The 18,285-nt window shown below is 33.1% G+C and overlaps 1 protein-coding gene across 2 annotated transcripts in view; it reads right to left on the bottom strand.

The window, feature by feature from the left end:
• LOC110038458 (queuine tRNA-ribosyltransferase accessory subunit 2-like) overlaps nucleotides 1–6,039 on the bottom strand; it is a 53,712-nt gene extending 47,673 nt beyond the window's left edge. For both annotated transcript variants that reach the window (XM_020743309.1, XM_020743308.1), the window contains exons 1-4: nucleotides 5,749–6,039; nucleotides 5,484–5,658; nucleotides 5,249–5,407; nucleotides 4,507–4,603 (exon numbers count right to left, since the gene is read on the bottom strand). In XM_020743309.1, coding sequence (XP_020598968.1) covers nucleotides 4,507–4,603; nucleotides 5,249–5,407; nucleotides 5,484–5,658; nucleotides 5,749–5,945 — 628 coding nt within the window. In that variant the 5' untranslated portion in view covers nucleotides 5,946–6,039. The remainder of the gene's footprint in view (nucleotides 1–4,506; nucleotides 4,604–5,248; nucleotides 5,408–5,483; nucleotides 5,659–5,748) is intronic.
• Nucleotides 6,040–18,285: the final 12,246 nt, after the last annotated feature.

Raw genomic sequence — 18,285 nt, 5'->3', positions numbered from 1 at the left:
AAAGACAAATGCAATATGTATTTTGGGAATTCAGCTAAAAACTCCATTGTGAATTGGAGCACAAATTATACCGAGTTTCATACAGCTTCTATACACATTAAGTATTTGAGGGTAAATTTGATCAAGGGTCGTCGCAAGCAAATACAATTAGATGAGGTGGTAGATAAGATCAAACAAAAAATTAATGATTGGAGGAACAATTTTCTATCTAATGGGGGTCGCATCACTCTCCTCAGAAGTGTATTAATGAGTATTTCATTATATGCTCTTCAAATATTAAATATTAAGAAAAGTACTCAGATACAATTGGAGAGATTATTTAATAGATTTCTGTGGTCGGGTACCAATTCTAGGAAGCATTGGGTCACTTTCTCTAAAGTTACCAAGCCTTGTTCAGCGGGGAGTCTTGGCCTTAAAAGTTTGAAACAAATCTCTGATATTAGTATGTGCAAACTATGGTTTAAATTTTGCTCTAACACTTCTTTATGGGCTCGTTTTCTCCATCAGAAATATTGTGCTTCTTCTAATCCAGCTATCGTACAATGGAAAGTGGGGGATTCTAGAATTTGAAAAGCCATTTTGAAAGCTAGAGAGGTTGCGAATGAATTTATATTTTGGGATGTGGGTGAAGGTAATATTTCTTTTTGGCATGATAATTGGGGCTTATGAGATCGGAATTTATCTGTTATCGCTCCACAGAATAATAAGATTATTTCAGATGTGTGGTTGGATGGAAAATGGGATGTTAATAAATTAGATGGTATGTTAATAAATCAATGTCTCTTGTTGGGGATAAAACTGCATTTGTCACCAAGATCCCGATAAGGAAGGATGTTAAAGATACCCCAATATGGAAAAATGGAAAACTTCTTCTAATATTTAATATTTCTCCTTCAAAATTGCTTTACTCAAATCTTTATTTTTATGATAAGTGGCGGTGGGGGAATTTCATTTGGAACAATTTTCTTACCCCCTCCATCTCTTTTTTTCTATGGAGACTTTTTCTAAATATGATCCATTTTGATGATATTCTTAAACTTAAAGGGCTGAAATTTGCTTCAAGGTGTCATTTATGTAAAAATGAGGAGAATTGGCGGTGCATCTTTTTTTCTATTGTTCTTATGCTAAAGAGATTTGGTACAAATTGGAGAAATATTTTCATATTGATTGGTTAGATTGCGTAGACATAAGAAGCTACTTCCTGAAGTGGAGAAATGCTGAAATTATGGACCCAAAATTGGCCTGCTTACCTTTGTTGGTGAGGTGGTTTATTTGGGTGGCGAGAAATGATCAAAAGTATCAAAATTTGGGTTTGGCTCCTATCAATATGGTGTCTTACGTTTTGGCTTATACATTCCGGGCTTCCCGTATTTTGGGATTGAATGCAGAATCTAATAAACATAAGGTGGGTAAGACGACCATCCTCATTAGATGGCAACCCCCTCCTATGGGTTGGATCAAAGTGAATATTGATGAAGTTGGGCTTCCATGGCGACTGGAGCTGGTGGAGTTTTTCGAGATTATTTGGGCATTTCTTTGCTTCTCCGACTGTAGCCTCCTCCCCTTTCGAAGCTGAATGCTGGGCTTTTTTATTGGCATTAAAGGTGGCTATATCTTTTAATTTCTTAAAGCTTATTATTTAGACAGATTCTATTAACCTCTATAAGGAATTTGATAAGATTACAATACCCAAATGGGATGTAGTGGGTATTTGGAATAGAATAAGAGCAATTATAGATAAATACAATATTTCTATTATTTTGGCTCATGTTTTTCGTGAAGGTAAATCCCCGGAGGATTGGTTGGCTAGGAAAGGCAAAATTGAGAAAAGAATTTCGATAGGAAAGAATTTTGATAGCTGTCCAACCAGAGTCTCATCTAAAACGTTTATTGGTGTGAGATTCTATGGAATTGCCTTTTATTAGGCTTTGATGTCATGCTTTGACATCTCTTTTTAAGTTTGAAGGTTTTCTCTGTTGTTATGATAGCTGCAGTTTTCTTTAGCTTTGAATTTTTGGAAATTTTGGATAGTTTTTGGCTCGGTTTTCTTTACACATCATAAATTTTACATAAGGATTTTCTGCACGACTTGAAATAATAAAAATTTGCTTATGGTGGAAGATTTCTTTAATACCATATATCTTTTCTGTGTGAAGTTAGAAGGAGTTGATTTTATATATCTACATAAGGCGTGGGTTCAGGGGAGAAATGCTGCGAATTTTTACAAAGCAGGAGGTTAATTTTATTTTTGTTCGAATATCTGGAAGCTGGAATGAATTTTGGCTTAATATGCATATCAAGTATTATGGGTATATGAGCAGATTTTGAAAGGTACCTATATGATGCGAGGGTTGCTTTAGCTTTGGAATAGCACATATCTTGAGTTTTGGTTTTATGGACATATTTGAGTCAGTGATAGTCAATGTGAAATGAGGTGAATGAAGCTAAGTGGCAGGGAGTAAGGATTGGCATTATGGCTTCAAGTTTTGTCTAACTTTTTCTCCTAAATGTCCAGCAGGGAATGATGTAATAAAGAGGAGTTTATGCTGTGTTCTTTCGTTGCTATTTTTTATTCTTTGGAGGCTATGTGCTTTGATTGCAGGTTCGAATGTTTTGAGTTATTGTTCTGGTGTTATTTATGATGACTCGTAGCTTCGAGGGAGTTTCCAAGGGGATTTCGACTTTATACGTCTAATGCAGTTCAGCTTATATGACTGTTATTAATGTTACAAGTTTGGAGCATTTATTGTATCTTTTTGTTTCTTTGGAATTATTTTTATTGGCTTGGGTATACTTGTATACACTTGGTTATACCAGATATAGTGTTGGAGTTGGATTTATGTTTTTTTTTTATTTTGTGTTGAGTTGTATGTGGTTAAGGATTCCTTATATCGAGTGAGTACGTATTTCTTTTATTTTCTAGTTGGGAATCCTTTTCCAGACATTTATGTATCATCTTTTTTTTAACGCGTAGGGAGACGCATAATGCTCCTTCAATATATATATATATATATATATATATATATATGCGTGTGCGTGAAAATTGAAATTTAGATGTTAGATATGTAAATACAGGAATTAAGTGGTATGTATGTAAATATTCCTAACAAATAAATAAGAATGGGTGGTTGTTATTTATAGTTACTATGCAAGCAACCAAGAGCAGACCCCGGGGGGCTATTACCGCCCCCATCAACCCCCTCTCCTCAAATTTAGCTTTTTATGGTGGGAGGACAATTTGGTTTTTTTGACCCCCTCTTAAATATCACTTTGCCCTTTACTACCCAAGCCCATCCCATATTGGGTGTAGAGGGACAGTTTGCCCCTCAAAAAGAGGCTTCTTTCACACCTATAAGGAACCTATCATATTATTTATTTATAATTCTAAAACCCAGCAACAAACTAGTAAAACTATTAGGTACCATCTACCTAATTTGCAATTACACTTAAATTTGAACTCTAAAGCCTAATTGAAAGAGGTATTTCTAGAAGACACCATGAAGATACATGCATGCACGGAGACGAACATGTAACTATGTATATATATACAAAGTATATGTAATGAGCAATGAGATAAGCATACAAAATATGTAAAAATATTCACCATTTCTCACCCAATTTGATTTCAACATTATGAACATCGAAAGAATCATCAAACATTACTCATTTTTGTTAATATCATTATAACTAGTGATATAAATGATCTTAATTTTTAAACTTCATTTATATATTAGAATGCACTAATTTTTTACAATTGATTAATCCGATTAAATGAAAAACTAATTGTGATTTTAGTTTGGAATTAAAAACGGGTTGAAGATGATATTTAACGAATAAGAGAGAAAAAAAAATACTTACCTGATAAGAATAGAAAGTAAAAATTATACATATTTTTTTAAGGATATATTGGCCTTCGAGATTCGACGGCATAAACAAAGACTTGATGTCCATCTTCACCAATATAACTATATAAAGAGAGATTATTTTTCAAACTGTAAGTTTGGATTACACATATTTAGCATTTTCTATAATAAGCTGCTCATGACATTCGGACTTTTGTATCCGTAAGTCAGTAAAACATGCCAAAACTTTCACCCAAAAAAATTAAATACAAATTTTAATTAATTTAAAAAATATGATTTCTATAGTATAAGCTTAATTTTTTTTTTAAGATTACATGCATTAGCCAAACCATCATCAGATGACATAAATTTTGATTTCAAAATACTTGATGCAGTAATTCAAAAAGAACTTGAAAGATATATTCACATTATTGTCAATTCTGTAGCAAACTTTACATGTTGTACAAAAAAATAAAAATAATAAATAAAAGCTAAAAAATTACTACAATAATAAGTGCTTATAATATCAAGTTCATGAATATGTGCATTAGCACTCAAGTGACAAGCTAATAAAACAATATTCTTGCATAAAGTATGTAAGTATTTACTTCAACATAAATTTCTAATATAAAAAGCATAGGGAAATGGGAACATATAAAACTACCTTGCACATTTTTCTTTGCCACTTCATTGGCACAACGTTTTCGTTCTTCTACACTAGATCCACCAACAATAGCTCCAAAGATATTATTTCCACCTGTCTAAAATAAGGAAATAATGAAATAAAAAAAATGTGTAAAGCTTGAAGAACATCAACATAATGAAAGATTCATGTAAACTGGAGAGTGATGTGTTTATAAAAAAATCAAATACTATTTAAATGTAAGATTTATATTCAAGTCTATTAAGCCTAGTAGGAACTACTCCACAAATCAAAAAAGAAGTTATAGTTATGACTCAAGGCTGCATTCTATTAAATTTACACAATGGAAGTAACTTAAGATCATAAAGCTTCCCAAATAAAGACTATCTACCAATTTAATTATTGCATCAATGTATAAATTGAAACTTTGGCTTCATGCTATTGGAGTCTCTACTTGGAACCAAAAGTGTATTCCAAATTATATGAAAAACATGACCAAGCACATCAGGGCCAGTCAACGCCTAGAATCAAGAAAGATAAAACAAAACATACATAACACTCTAATCTCTGATATCACATCAAAAATACCACTACTACTTACTTTTTAAAAGTAAAGTACACCTTTCTCATGTATAAGTTCATGACATCAAAGTCTAGGTGTTAGATATTTAAATACAAACGAATTGTGTGGTATGTATGTAAATTTCCTAATTAAAAAATATTTCACGGTCTCAACAGAAATCAGATCTAGAACTCCACGGACCTTGTCCAAAGCAAGGCAATCATCTAGCCACCGCAGAGTCCTATCTACCGAAGCCTTATTCCTCTTCTCTGAAACCGACGCAGGAACCTCATCAGCCAAACTAGCCCAAATGTCTGGCTTCAAGGAGGAAATAATCTCCATATAATCAGAAGGCTTAACCTGATCAAAAGAAAGAACCCATCAACGCCGTAATCAAACTAAGTTACATATAGAGCGCTGCGACCACTATCACTACCAGCCGGCGCCCTCGCGGTGTTTCAAAAGATGCCCCGAGCTTGTTAGAGGCAACACTCTCCGGCAAACTTTCGATCGAATCCCTCGCCGAGGCCACAAAGACGCAATTTTGCAAGGCCGACAATTGATGCAAGCCCCCAATGCTCGAAATAATCGCTGGAGTAGGGCCGTCAAGTCTGTGGATGAGAATTTCTTATGAGCTTAGACTTACAAATTGGTGCAGAGAAAAAAAAAGGCATTTTGTCGAACGATTGGTTGGTGTTTACAAGTGAATGGGGCTTATGTGCAGCGGGTGGGGGCCTGGAAAAGGAAGAGAAGCGATAAGGTCCCGGGAGAGGAAAGCTGGAAGGCCCTTCTTGGTGGAGAGAAGCAGAGCGGGAGTCTCGAAGGGAATTGAAGAGTTGCCGGCAAAGAGCACGCCAACGCGTGCTCGGCCGCAGCAATGGTTTACAACGAATCGCATTCTTCGCTTCAGGCTGCTGCTCCAGATCCTCCGCAAATTGATCGAGCCAGCGTCTGCCAGCGAATCTAGACAGGGAGCAACAATTGCGGCTGAGGTCCCACTATTTGGAAAATTTTATTTTGCACCCTAATGATTTATAGTTTTATGTTAGGTTAGGGTTATATGTTTTGTTTGGGGTGTTATCATGTATTTTTACTCGTATCGGTCTTGCTAGGCCCTTTATTGGTGTTTTACTGGTGAGATTTTTGTGTTATTATGTTGTTAAGCTTGTGTTACTATCTTGTTACACTAGTATTAATCCAATATTATTCTGGTTGTGTTGCTGTTATTTTTTAGGGTCTCTGGTGCTATTGTTCGTGTTTTATTTTGATATAGTATTGTTATTGTGGTGTAATAGTTCGCTTATTTTGTTGTTAATGTTGGTGTTAACGTAGTGTTATTGGGTGGTGTTGTGCATTAGTTATTTCACAGTCTAAGTTGTTATTATGTCGTTATTGTAGTGTTATTGTAGTGTTATTGTAAGTGTTAATGTGTTGGTGTTAATGTAGAATTATCCTCATGCATGCATTGTCAGTGTTATGCTGGTGATATGCTGATGTTATGCTGGTATTATTATGGTGTCATGCTGGTGTTATTACGTCGTTATGCCGGTGTTATTTGGATTTGTGCTTGTGAAATCACATGATAACTATTGAATAATTGTATTATTGTATTGTTAATGATGGTGTTAATATTTGGATTTGTGCTTGTGTTGTTGTAAGTGTTAAGGTGGTTGTGTTATTGATGAGGTGATGTGCAGCGCTTGTACCTTTTCTGACTATGTGTTAATTTTGTTCAAATTTGCAATCTTGTGAGCCTACAAATGTTCTCAATGAACCAATTGAAAAGAATTTTTTGTGCAACACTGTCCACAATGAGCAAAAAGCATATGAAAGTTATTGTGCTTATGCACATCACGTAGGATTCACTATTCGGAAGGAACATACTAGCTACTGGTCAAACTCAAAGAAACTGAAGACCAAATATTTTGCTTGCGGAAAAGCTGGCTACAGGAAATAGCCTAACATTATGGACACAGTAAGGTTCAAAAAATTAGACACAAGGACTGGGTGTCAGGCCATTGTTCAATAGGTTGTCGATTCCGAAGGCAATTTGACGGTGAATAAATTCATTGAATGTCACAACCATCCTCTGGTTGAAAGTGGTGATAAACATCTTCATTCCAGTAGAAGGATAAGTGAGTTAAATGCAGATATGTTGAGATCAATGACAGGATCAGGGATCAAAGCAACATATGCATATAACTTCATTACTGCAGAGGTTGGGGGAGTGGAGAATTTGGAATGCACTAAGAGAAATGTGTTCAATTTCATTCAAAGAGAAAGAAGACAGAGCATTGAATAGGGGGATTTCAATGTTCTAATACAATTGTTCATGGAGAGGCAAATTGAGTATAGTATGTTTGCCTGAGATTTCCAGACATATAAGTATGGTAGATTAACAAGCATTTTTTGGACTGATGGGTTACCTAGGCTTGATTATGAATGTTTTGAGGATGTCATAATTTTTTTATGCAAGGTATAGATTAAATAAGTATAATTTATGATGCGCTTCTTTTGTGGGGGTTAACCATTACTGGCAGAACGTCCTGTTTAGAGTAGGATTTTTGTCTGAGGAGACGATTAAGTCATTCATGTGGATATTCAAATCATTTATTTGAATAATGGGTACCAAACATTCAATATCAATTTTCACCAACCACGATCAAGCGATGGCAAGAGTCATTGCAGAATGCCTCCCAGAGACATGTTACATATTATGTCAATGGCATATCTACAAGAAATTGTCTTCAAAAGTATATTGTGGAGTTTCTAACAAGAGCGTGAGTGGTCTTTTTTATAAATACATGAGTAAGTGTGATTTTGAGGAGGAGTTTGAAGAAACTTGGTCCTTAATGATTGAGGTGGGAGGCCTACAAAACAATGTCTGGTTAGATGAAATGTACCGTATAAGGCACAGATAGTCACAACATTTAATAAAGATATGATTGGAATGATAATTTTATCAACGCAGAGAAGTGAGTCGACAAATAATATTCATCATGGTGTTGTGAAGCCCACAAGCTCTCTCACAGATTATTTTCTCGGTCTTGAAAACATAATGAAATCATTGCGCTAGTACGAGAAGGATGAAGATTTCAAATGTGCTCAGTCCATCACAACGCTCATGGTTAAAATCAATCCAGTGTTGAGGCGAGCCGCCTTATGCTATACAAGGAAGCTTTACTCAATGTTTGAGAAAGAGCTACTGAATGGCTTATGTGGGCTTACCGTTGAATTATCCTTAAAGAGTGAGTCTAAATACACTAGGTTGTGTTTCGGACCCGGTCACTTGAGGATTTTCATTTATTTTCACTCATTTCGTCTATGGGGCCCGGTAATCCACGTGGCTTCTATGGATTAGACTTCGCATGCAACTATCCATGTAGAGTTCTGAGGTAATATTTTTCCACTATCAGAGGGCTAAATGATTTTTTTATTAGGTACAGCTTCTCGAAATCAAAAAAATATTACCTCCGGGTATGCATCTGGAGTCCAATCCACAGTGACCACTTAGAATGTTGGGACCCACCTACAAAATGAATGAAAAAAATGATTTTTACCTCGCATCCCGACCCAACCATTTTCCCTCAAGATTTCACAAAAGTATTTTGCCCAACTACTGTTCTATTAAAAGTTGACACGCCTAATAATTACTTACTTTTTCATATATATTTTATGCTCAATTTTAATGATTTTTAATGATATTACACTTTAAAAGAATGTATTTTACATATTTTTGGTTTTAGGTATAAGAAATAAAATTTTGGAGAAAATGAAGCAAAAAATGTGCAATTTGGAGTAAAAACGAGAAAGAAAGAAAATTCTGACTTATGAATGTTGAGCAATTTACCCTAGAAGAATTTGATGTATGACGAGCAAGAAAGAAAAACAGTTAACCTGAAATAAAAATAAGCAAGAAACAAAAATAGTTACCCTGAAATAAACCCTAAGGAGATGAATGATAAGCAATTTAAAATTATCAAACTAATATTTAAAAGAGAATTTGAGGATATGTTGCAAAAGAACTTTGAGTTGATAAATGAGGATAAGGAGATTGAAAGACCAATGAAAGAAATTCTTATTGAATTAGAAAAACAGTTTTCCTCAACTAAGATAAATATAGAGAGACCAGCTCTATTATTTACTCAGTACCAAAGGGAAGAATTGAAAGACAACCATGAACAAAAGAGTAACCTATAAAAATTTGATCCAGAATTTGAATTATATAGAGAGAATCTGATTCAGAATTTGGGATATCATGAAGTGTCTTTTAAAGATCTGTTTCTTATAAAATTTAAGGATGATATTAATATGAAAATGGATAAAACTACTCGAAGAATATTGGATCTAGAAAGAAATATGAGGAACAAAGATATGAATCAATCTGAAAAGGAAGAGCTGAAGAAAAATTTTAATTCAAGGACTTTGAAGGAATCCCTTGATCTGGAAAGGATTGGGTGATTGATCAAGGATTACTTAAATGAAATTTTGATCCAGGTGGAATCATTTGTCGGGTTGGTGTTGTTAAACAAAGTGCTTTATGGAAGACAATCCATAGTTATCAGTGTGGTTTGATTTAGTGTGCTTGAGAGTTATGATTGTTAGTGTTGTATTGTGTTTGCTTTAGTGTTGATTGATTAGTTTGATAGATGATTGGTAGATGTTTGGATTGTTAATGGTTTGATTTGCTTTTGGTGTGTCATGAGAGAGATGATTTCTTAACTTCTTATTATGGTTGTACTTGTATGTTCTCTTGTATTAGTTGGATTGATGAGTCTACTATGACTCGGATCTCACCCTGACTTCAGTTTTACAAGAGGTTTACAAGAGACATCATTTTAAACAGTGACTGTTCCATCTCAATTTTGTTACTTCTTTTCTCTGACTTCGTTTTCATTTGATAAGAGTAGGTAACATATTTGATGACTAACATGTGGATGAATTTACACTATCTTTATAACTGTTAGAGGTGATAATTAAAAGGATATGGTGAAACCTGAGGTTGGTGCTCACGACCCATTGTATCAAGCATAATCTTATCTTTGGAATTAGAATCAATAAAATCATTTATAAGTACCTTATATATATGTGTAGTGATTCCGTTAGAAATTGAAAGTTAGTGAGATGCAATGAGTTAAAGGAAGAATTGACCTCATTTAGCATTTGTGTTTGTGTTTGTGTTACAATAATATAAAGATTTGGAGAACCCCCCCCCTATATATATATATTCCTATGTCGATACCTGTTCTACTTCTTAGACCTTTCTTTCCATTTTATCGAGCATGTTTTAGTTTAGACTTACTTTATATTGCATATTATTCTATCTTGATGAATACTTATAAACTTTTGTGATAGATAGAATTTTTTAGCTGTTTTTCTTCCTATTTATATTTTTTGTATTAAATGTTATACATGTTTAAAAACAAGTTTGGGGTAGGAAGAAAAATAAATTTTAAAGTTAGTATACATCCTTTTTAGTTTAATATTATTACAAGCATGTTTTAGGCTAGATTTACTTTCTCCTGCAATCATTCTATCCTAATTATGCACGTATATAAATTTGATAGGATATTGTAGCAGTTAGTAAATTCAACTTTTACTTTTTCCTCCTACTACATTTTATGGAATTAAATGTAAAATATTTAAAAATGCAAGTTTAAGGGAAAAGAAAATTTTCTTTTAAAATAAAGTAAACTAAAAATATTTGGTATAAAAGGATAAGACTATATTTTCCTATTTAAAGTAAAGGAAATTATATTTTTGAAGTATTAAAGTTTCATGTAAGAAGAAAAGAATGAAATTTTATGAAAAATCATAAACTAATATGAATTTATAAAGTGAAGAAAGGTAATGAGTTTTGACTTTAAGAAGAGAATAGTGAAGTTCAAAATTATTAAAGACTATCCAGATATAGTAATTCTCACTTGAAAAAGAAAAAAAAGAAAAAAAGAAAGGATTGAAAAAATCCTAAAAGAGAAAAAAAGAGAAGAAAAGAAAAAAAATTGTGTGAGGAGAAGCTTGAGGAGATGCTTAATCAAAAATTGGCTTCACTTGAATCAACTTAAAGAAAATATTTTATTACATTTTCTAAACTTGTATTGGACTATTAGTAGCATTAATAGTAAGGTTTCCATGAAGCTCTTTTTCATATGAATGTTTTAAGTATCTCTGATATGATAAATTGCAATTATTCTTGAACTGAACAGAGATTCAGAAATCTTAAATTTGATTACTAAGTACTCTTAGACTTAGAGTTTGAATCTAAGTTATTAAAGATTTTTCTTAAATTTTACTATTTTATTTATTAAACTAAAGTATAGAAGTTATAAGTTAATCTCTATCCTAAGTCATATATTTTTATGTAGTAAAGGGGTTACTTGAGGAGAAGTAACATTTAAGTTTAGGGAAGTTGACACGCCTAAAAATTACCTACTTTGTCATCTATATTTTATGCTCAATTTTAATGATTTGTAAATAAAAATATTACACTTTAAAGGAAGGTATTTTGTATATTTTTTGTTTCAGGTACAAGAAATGGAATTTTAGAGAAAATGAAGCAAAAAATGGTGCAATTTGGAGTAAAAACGAGCAAGAAAGAAAATTCTGACTTGGCACATTTTGATATGACTTTTTATGCTTAATCTACTTTACATTTCTCACATGTTTTTAAATGAAATTACACTTTAAAGAAATTTTGTTTTCATGCTTATTTTGTAGGTATATTTGTTAGGACCGAAACATAACTAAAACGGGGTGAAACAGAGCCAAACAGAGCAAAACAGTGGAGCTGCTGCAAGGTGGCACATGATGTGTCGATTTGGTGCCAAATGCGTCGGAGATGACTTTTTGTGGATTAAGGCGGTTCAAAACGAGTTTTTGCACAAATTTTAAAAGGGACACTTGTTCTAAACACCCTTGGAGAGATTCAATGCATTTAGACATTTTGGAAGGTTCTTTTATGAAGGGATATGCCGCTTGGATCAATTGACGTATATTTTGAATTCAAAAGAGTTGACTTTTGGATAGAATTTTGGAGGGAGACAACTTTTTATATAAAAGAGGGAAGTCTAGGGCTTGAAGAAGAGCTTGGAGTAGCATGTAAATTGTGTGTGTGTGTGTGTGTGTGTGTGTGTGGCGTGAGAGAGAGAGGAAGGGCTTGGAGATTTTATTCAAGGATTGTAAGAAGAGAGGGAAGGTGACAAATTTCTTCCTCATTACATTTCTAGGAGATAATTGAGAGTAGTTGTAAAAAGGGAAAGTGCTTGAAAAGAACTTCTAGGGATTAGCTTGGGAAGGATTGTGAGATAAGTTGTGTTCTTTTCTTTCTTTATTTTGTAAACTTGTTTTATATATGAAATTCGTGTTTTGTCGTATCCTTCTCATGAATTCTGAGTAGTCTTCTTTATCCTTCTCCCTCTACTTTGAGACTTCTCCCTACTTTGAGACATGGTTTTGTGAAGAATTGATTTTTTTATATGGTTTTAAATGTCAATAATTTGTGATGATTCGAACTTTGATCTTCATTTACTTTTTTATATGATCAATTTAAAGGTTAAAATGTGTTGAGAACATATGTTTCGAAAGGGCTATCATTTTTAAAACATGGGGAGAATCACATTTGATTTCATGAGAGTGCATGTCATCCATGGAATTGAGTTCAAACAAATAGGGAATATACTTTGTTAGACGCAGAATTAGAGATTTTAAGGTGATATATTAAAATCCCCAATTTGGTCAAGTTGATTGGAAACTGATACGAAATTGTTAGCCCTCAGGTGAGGGAGTAATGGGAGCTCTAGAGTGGCAGCCGGTGTCCTCCCAACCAAACCACGGAATTAGGGACCAAACTCTATATTAGTCAATTTTCTTTACAACACTCAGAAGAGGGTATAGAATAGGATTTCTCCTATTTAGCACAAAATAATTTTTATATATTTTTAAATAATTTTAATTACTTCACAATTCATATACTCATTATAAAGGGGAAGGAGACTTTCTTAAATTTGAACTCTTTGTCACAAAACTTTATTTAGTCTTAGTAAATTTAATTTTAAAGTTTAGTAAATAGTTTGGTAAACTTAGTTCTTTTAGTTACATTTCTATTAGCATTCATTAAACCCATTTTAATTTGTCTTTATTACTTTAATTTTTATAGTTTGAATATTGTGATTTATGTTATTATCATAAGAATTTACATCTTCCAAATTAAGACTTCATAGTAGTAGACTAGAATTAGCCTAAAGAATTTCTTACTGTACTTCTTTGTCGGATCGATACTTGAGTTTTTAGAGAAAGGCCTATATTACTTGACGTGATACGTGCATTTGCGTAGAACCACTAGTGTGTGAACTATTTTATATATTTTATATAACATTTCAATTTTTCACATTAACCACATTAACTACTTTCACATTAACTACTTAATATAAATTGGGTCAAGCTATTGGTCATATTTTTGAAAACTAAATTACTACGTAATTTCATTTTGGGTCAAGTTTTTTGCTCTGTATCGAAGATTTAAATTGACATAAAACACGAAGAAAAATAACACACACTAGGGGTGCATCAGTAGCTTAATAAAAAACACATTTCGTAGCCTAGGATTTTATTTTAAGATTTCAATGGACTTCTCGTTGAACGATGAAATGCTGGAGGACTTCCATCCGTCATTCTCCCTTAACTTTGAAGATCAAGTTGCCATATAATGATTTCTTACTTTATATTAGGTTAGAGTTATGTGAGTGTTTGTTTTTTGTTGTGATATTAGGTGTTAATAAGCTTATGGAGCTAGTTTAGTTTTGTCTGTAATATTTTTTTAGTAAGCTTATGGTGTTATTCTAGTATTATTCTGATTTTTTTCCGGTGTTATTATGGTGTTATGCTGGTGTTATTGTGATTTTTTCTTGTGATTTAGTGTTGTTATTGTGGTATAGTAGTTGTATTATTTTGTTGTAAATGATGATGTTAATGTGATGTTTTGGGTGGTGTTGAACAGTAGGTATTTGACAATTTTAACGTGTTTTTATGCTGTTATTGTAGTGTTATTGTCAGTGTTAACGTGGAGGTAGTGTTTTGTTTTTGTGGGTGTTGGTTTTGGGGGTGTTGTTTTTGGTGTTATTTTTGTTTTATGGTTTATTTTATTTGGTATTGTCCTAGAGTTATTCTCAAGCATGCATTTCATCTAGTTATCTTTGGTGTTTTGCTAGTATTATTCGGGTTTGTGCTTGTTCTATTGTATGATAACTGTAGTATACTTTTGTTGTTATTCTGTTGTTAATGATGCTGTTGATGTAGTATTTTTGGTTGTGTTATTAATGAGGCGTTGTATAGTGCTTTCGCCTTTTCTGACCATGGGTTGATTTTGTTCAAAATTGTAGTCTTATGAGCATGGAAATGTTTGCAATAATCCAATTGCAGAGAATTTTTTTAGCACCACTATTCACAATGATCAAGAAGCATATGAAAGCTATTGTGCCTATGCACATTATGTATGATTCACTGTTTGGAATGACCATAGTAGCTATTGGTTGAACACCAATAAAGCTAAGACCAAAGATTTTATTTGTGGAAAAGTAGGTCACAAGAAAGAGTTTAACATCATGAATACAATGAAGTTTAAAAAAGCAGACACGAGGATTGGCTATCAGGCCTTGGCTCGCTATGTTGTCGATCTTGAAGGCAATTGGACAGTGAAGAAATTCAATAAAAGTCATAACCATCTGTTGGTTGAAAGTAGTGATAAGCATCTTCTTCATTCTAGCAGAAGAATAAGTGAGTTAAATGCATATGTGTTGAGATCAATGACAAGATCAGGGATCAGAGCAATGATGCATATAACTCCATTGCTACAGAGATAGGGGAGTGAAGAATTTTGAATGCACTAAGAGAGATGCATTCAATTTCATTCAAAGAAAAAGAATTAAACAAAGAGATGTCAATGTCTAATACAATTGTTCATGTAGAGGCAAGCTGAGGATAACATGTTTGTCTGGGATTTCCAAACTGATGAGTAAGGTAGATTAACAAGCATTTTTTGGAGTGATGGGTTATCCAGGCTTGAATATGATTATTTTGGGGACGTAATTACTTTTTATACAAGCTATAAATTAAACAAGTATAATTTATGTTGCACTCCTTTTTTGGGATTTAACCACCACTAGCAAAACATCTTATTTGGAGTTGGATTTTTGTCCGAGGAAACTATTGATTCTTTCATGTGGTTATTCAAATCATTTATTTGAATAATGGGTGAAAAAAATACAATAACAATTTTCATCGATCAGGATCAAGTGATGGCAAGAGACATTGAAGAAAGCCTCCCACAGACATGAAACAGATTTTGTCAATGTCATATCTACAAGAAACTGTCTTCAAAAGTACATTGTGGAGTTGTACCAAGTGCGTCAACGGTCTTTTTTACAAATACATGAGTAAGTGTGATTATGAAGATGATTTTGAAGAAACTTGGTCCTTATTGATTGAGATGGGAGATCTACACAACAATGTGTGGTTAGATGACAAGTACAATATTAGGCACAAATGGTTAACAACCTTTAATAAATATATATTTGGAATGGGAATCTCATCAATGCAGAGGAGTGAGTCCACAAATAACATCTGTCGTGGTGCTTCAAAGCCCATAAGCTCTCTCACGGATTGTTTTTTGGGTCTTAAAAATATAATAAAATCTTGACATTAGAATGAGAAGGATGAAGATTTTAAATTTGATCAATCAGTCATAATGCAAATGGTTAATATCAACCCAATGTTGAGACAAACTGCCTCATTTTATACAAGGAAGCTTTACTCAATGTTTATGCTAGAGCTACTGACAACGATTTTATATATGCTTAAAAATATAAGTATTTAATACAGCTGCTAAAAGATTTAATTCCTCAGCAACTGTACCAAAGCTTAATAACAGTTATAGATTCGGTAAAGATGTATGTATAAAATATTCAATAATTGTAAAGTCACACTTATCAACTTAAGTATATGTATCGCTCAAGTAATATGAGGCTTTAATGGAGTCATAGATATTGATCCCACAGGGATTAATATTAGAACTACGAACTAAGACTTTAGAAAAATAATACTTTAATCACAACAATGGAATTAAATTTTCTTATCTGTCACTAATAGGCAATTGAAATAAATATGTAACTTTGATAACTATTAAACAACTAAATATACTAATGAAGGTTTGAATGTGGTATTCAATATATAAGAAAACATCATTCTCCTTATCAAGAAATTATAGTGAATGGATAAAGTGAATTAGTTCAAATTGTATTGTGCCAAATAGGAGCATACATATTCTTTACCCTTTGTTCCAGGCATAAAGAACATTGACTAATCCTATGCTTGTTTACTGAATCTGTGGCTAGGCTGGGAGGATACCGACTCTCACTTCGGAGCTCCCATGTTCCCCTCACCTGAGGGCTAACATCTACACTTCAGCACCCAAACGATAGGACCCAATTGGGGATTTTATTCTGTCACTCTAAAATCTCTAATTCTACGCCAGATAATTTTTTTTCCCTATTTATTTGCACCCAACTTCCAAGGGCTTTGACCTATCTGAATCTTGGATGTAATCTTCACTTTAGTTGTAAAACTCAACATTTTTTAACAAATCAATTGGCCAGATTGAAAGTAAATTAAGATCAAAGTAAAAAGATCAACATAGTTTCTTTAACATTTTTGTGGCTCAACCAATTCAAATCACCATTTCACATATCACAAGACAAGGAGAAAGACAGAGAAAAATACTCAGATCTCATAGAGAAAACACAATAAAACTCGGAATTCATATATAAAATCAAAGTCATACAAACTACAATAATAAATAAGCTTATCTTTAATTTCTCCCCAAGCGAACTCCTCGAAGTTTTTCTGAAACTCTTCCTTTCTTTACAGCACACAGAATTCCTCTTCGAAGCGGCAAGGAGGAAGAAATCTCTCACTTTCCCTCCACTCTTACAATCTCTCGAAGAATTCCTCACACTTTTTACACTCTAACAAACACTAATAGAACCTTTCTAACCTCCAGGAATTCTAGACTCCCTTCCAAACCCCCTTTCTTTTCTAGCAATTTTTTGGTCAAGTCTTCTCTTTAAAGATGTGGATGAGCTTTCCCTAGAGTTTCCTAAGCACCCCTCCATAATTCGTCCTCATCCAATGCATAGTTGGACATAACCGTCGAGCTTGCCGTTGGCGGCCTCAAGGACTCCGTCGGCAGGCCTTCAAAGTGAATTAATTTTGGAGTCTCAGGAAAAGTCTGTTGTCAGCGTCGTTGGGCTCGTCGTCGGCGCCCTAGTTCAAATCTTCACATTTTGGTCCTTTTCGCTCCAAATTCGGTCCTTTTTGCATCTTTTTGCTCCAATGCCCCTAATTCATCATTCCTGCAACAAAACATTAAAAAAACCTTTCTTTAAAATGTAATATCATAAAAAATAATATAAAATAGGTATGAAAATCTCAACATATTTTCCTTTGGTCAAAATCCCCCAAACTTAACTATTACTCGCCCTCAAGTAATTTTAGTACTATATAAAATTTATGATCTATTGTAGTAAAGTTTTAATTCAGAAATACTATAAGTTTGATTTAGATAAATATTGTAGTGAGATTTTCAGAAAAAAATTCAAGTAATTGAATTAACCTGTAGCCGCAAGATTATCTAATCATCAAGTTTAAGAGTTCTAGTCTTCTATTCATTTCAAGAATGATAATATATGGTAATATTAAGTCACTTAGAATATTCAAATGATAGGAACTTCATGAGAACACTATTAGTAAAAGATACTAGTAAAAGATCTAATCCATAAATATAAGTTCGGGAATATATTTAGGTTTTCCCTTTATGTAAGTCCAGTGAAGCTAATTTTTGATTAGGCATATCCTCAAGCTTCTCCTCACCTTCATATTTTTTTTCCTCTTTTTCATTTGGATTATTTTCAATCTTATATATTTTTTTTTTCTTTTTCGAGATTATTGTCAATCCTTTTTTTTCCTTTTTCGAGTGAGGATTACTATATCTGGATAGCCTTTAATTATTTTGAACATCACCTTTCTTACCCTAAATTTGAAACTCAAAGCATTTGTTTACCTTATAAATATTTCATAGATTTTACATCATTGAGCCACAATCTTTTCTTATTAAATGAATTTCCAGATTCTTAACACCTCAAAATATAGTTTCCTTTACTTTAAATAGTTAACTATAATCTTATTCT

Source organism: Phalaenopsis equestris, unplaced genomic scaffold, assembly GCF_001263595.1.
Source record: "Phalaenopsis equestris unplaced genomic scaffold, ASM126359v1 Scaffold232908, whole genome shotgun sequence".
Lineage (NCBI taxonomy): Eukaryota > Viridiplantae > Streptophyta > Magnoliopsida > Asparagales > Orchidaceae > Phalaenopsis > Phalaenopsis equestris.
Note: the sequence above shows the minus strand (reverse complement) of the source record. Positions and strands in the feature narration are given on the sequence as shown.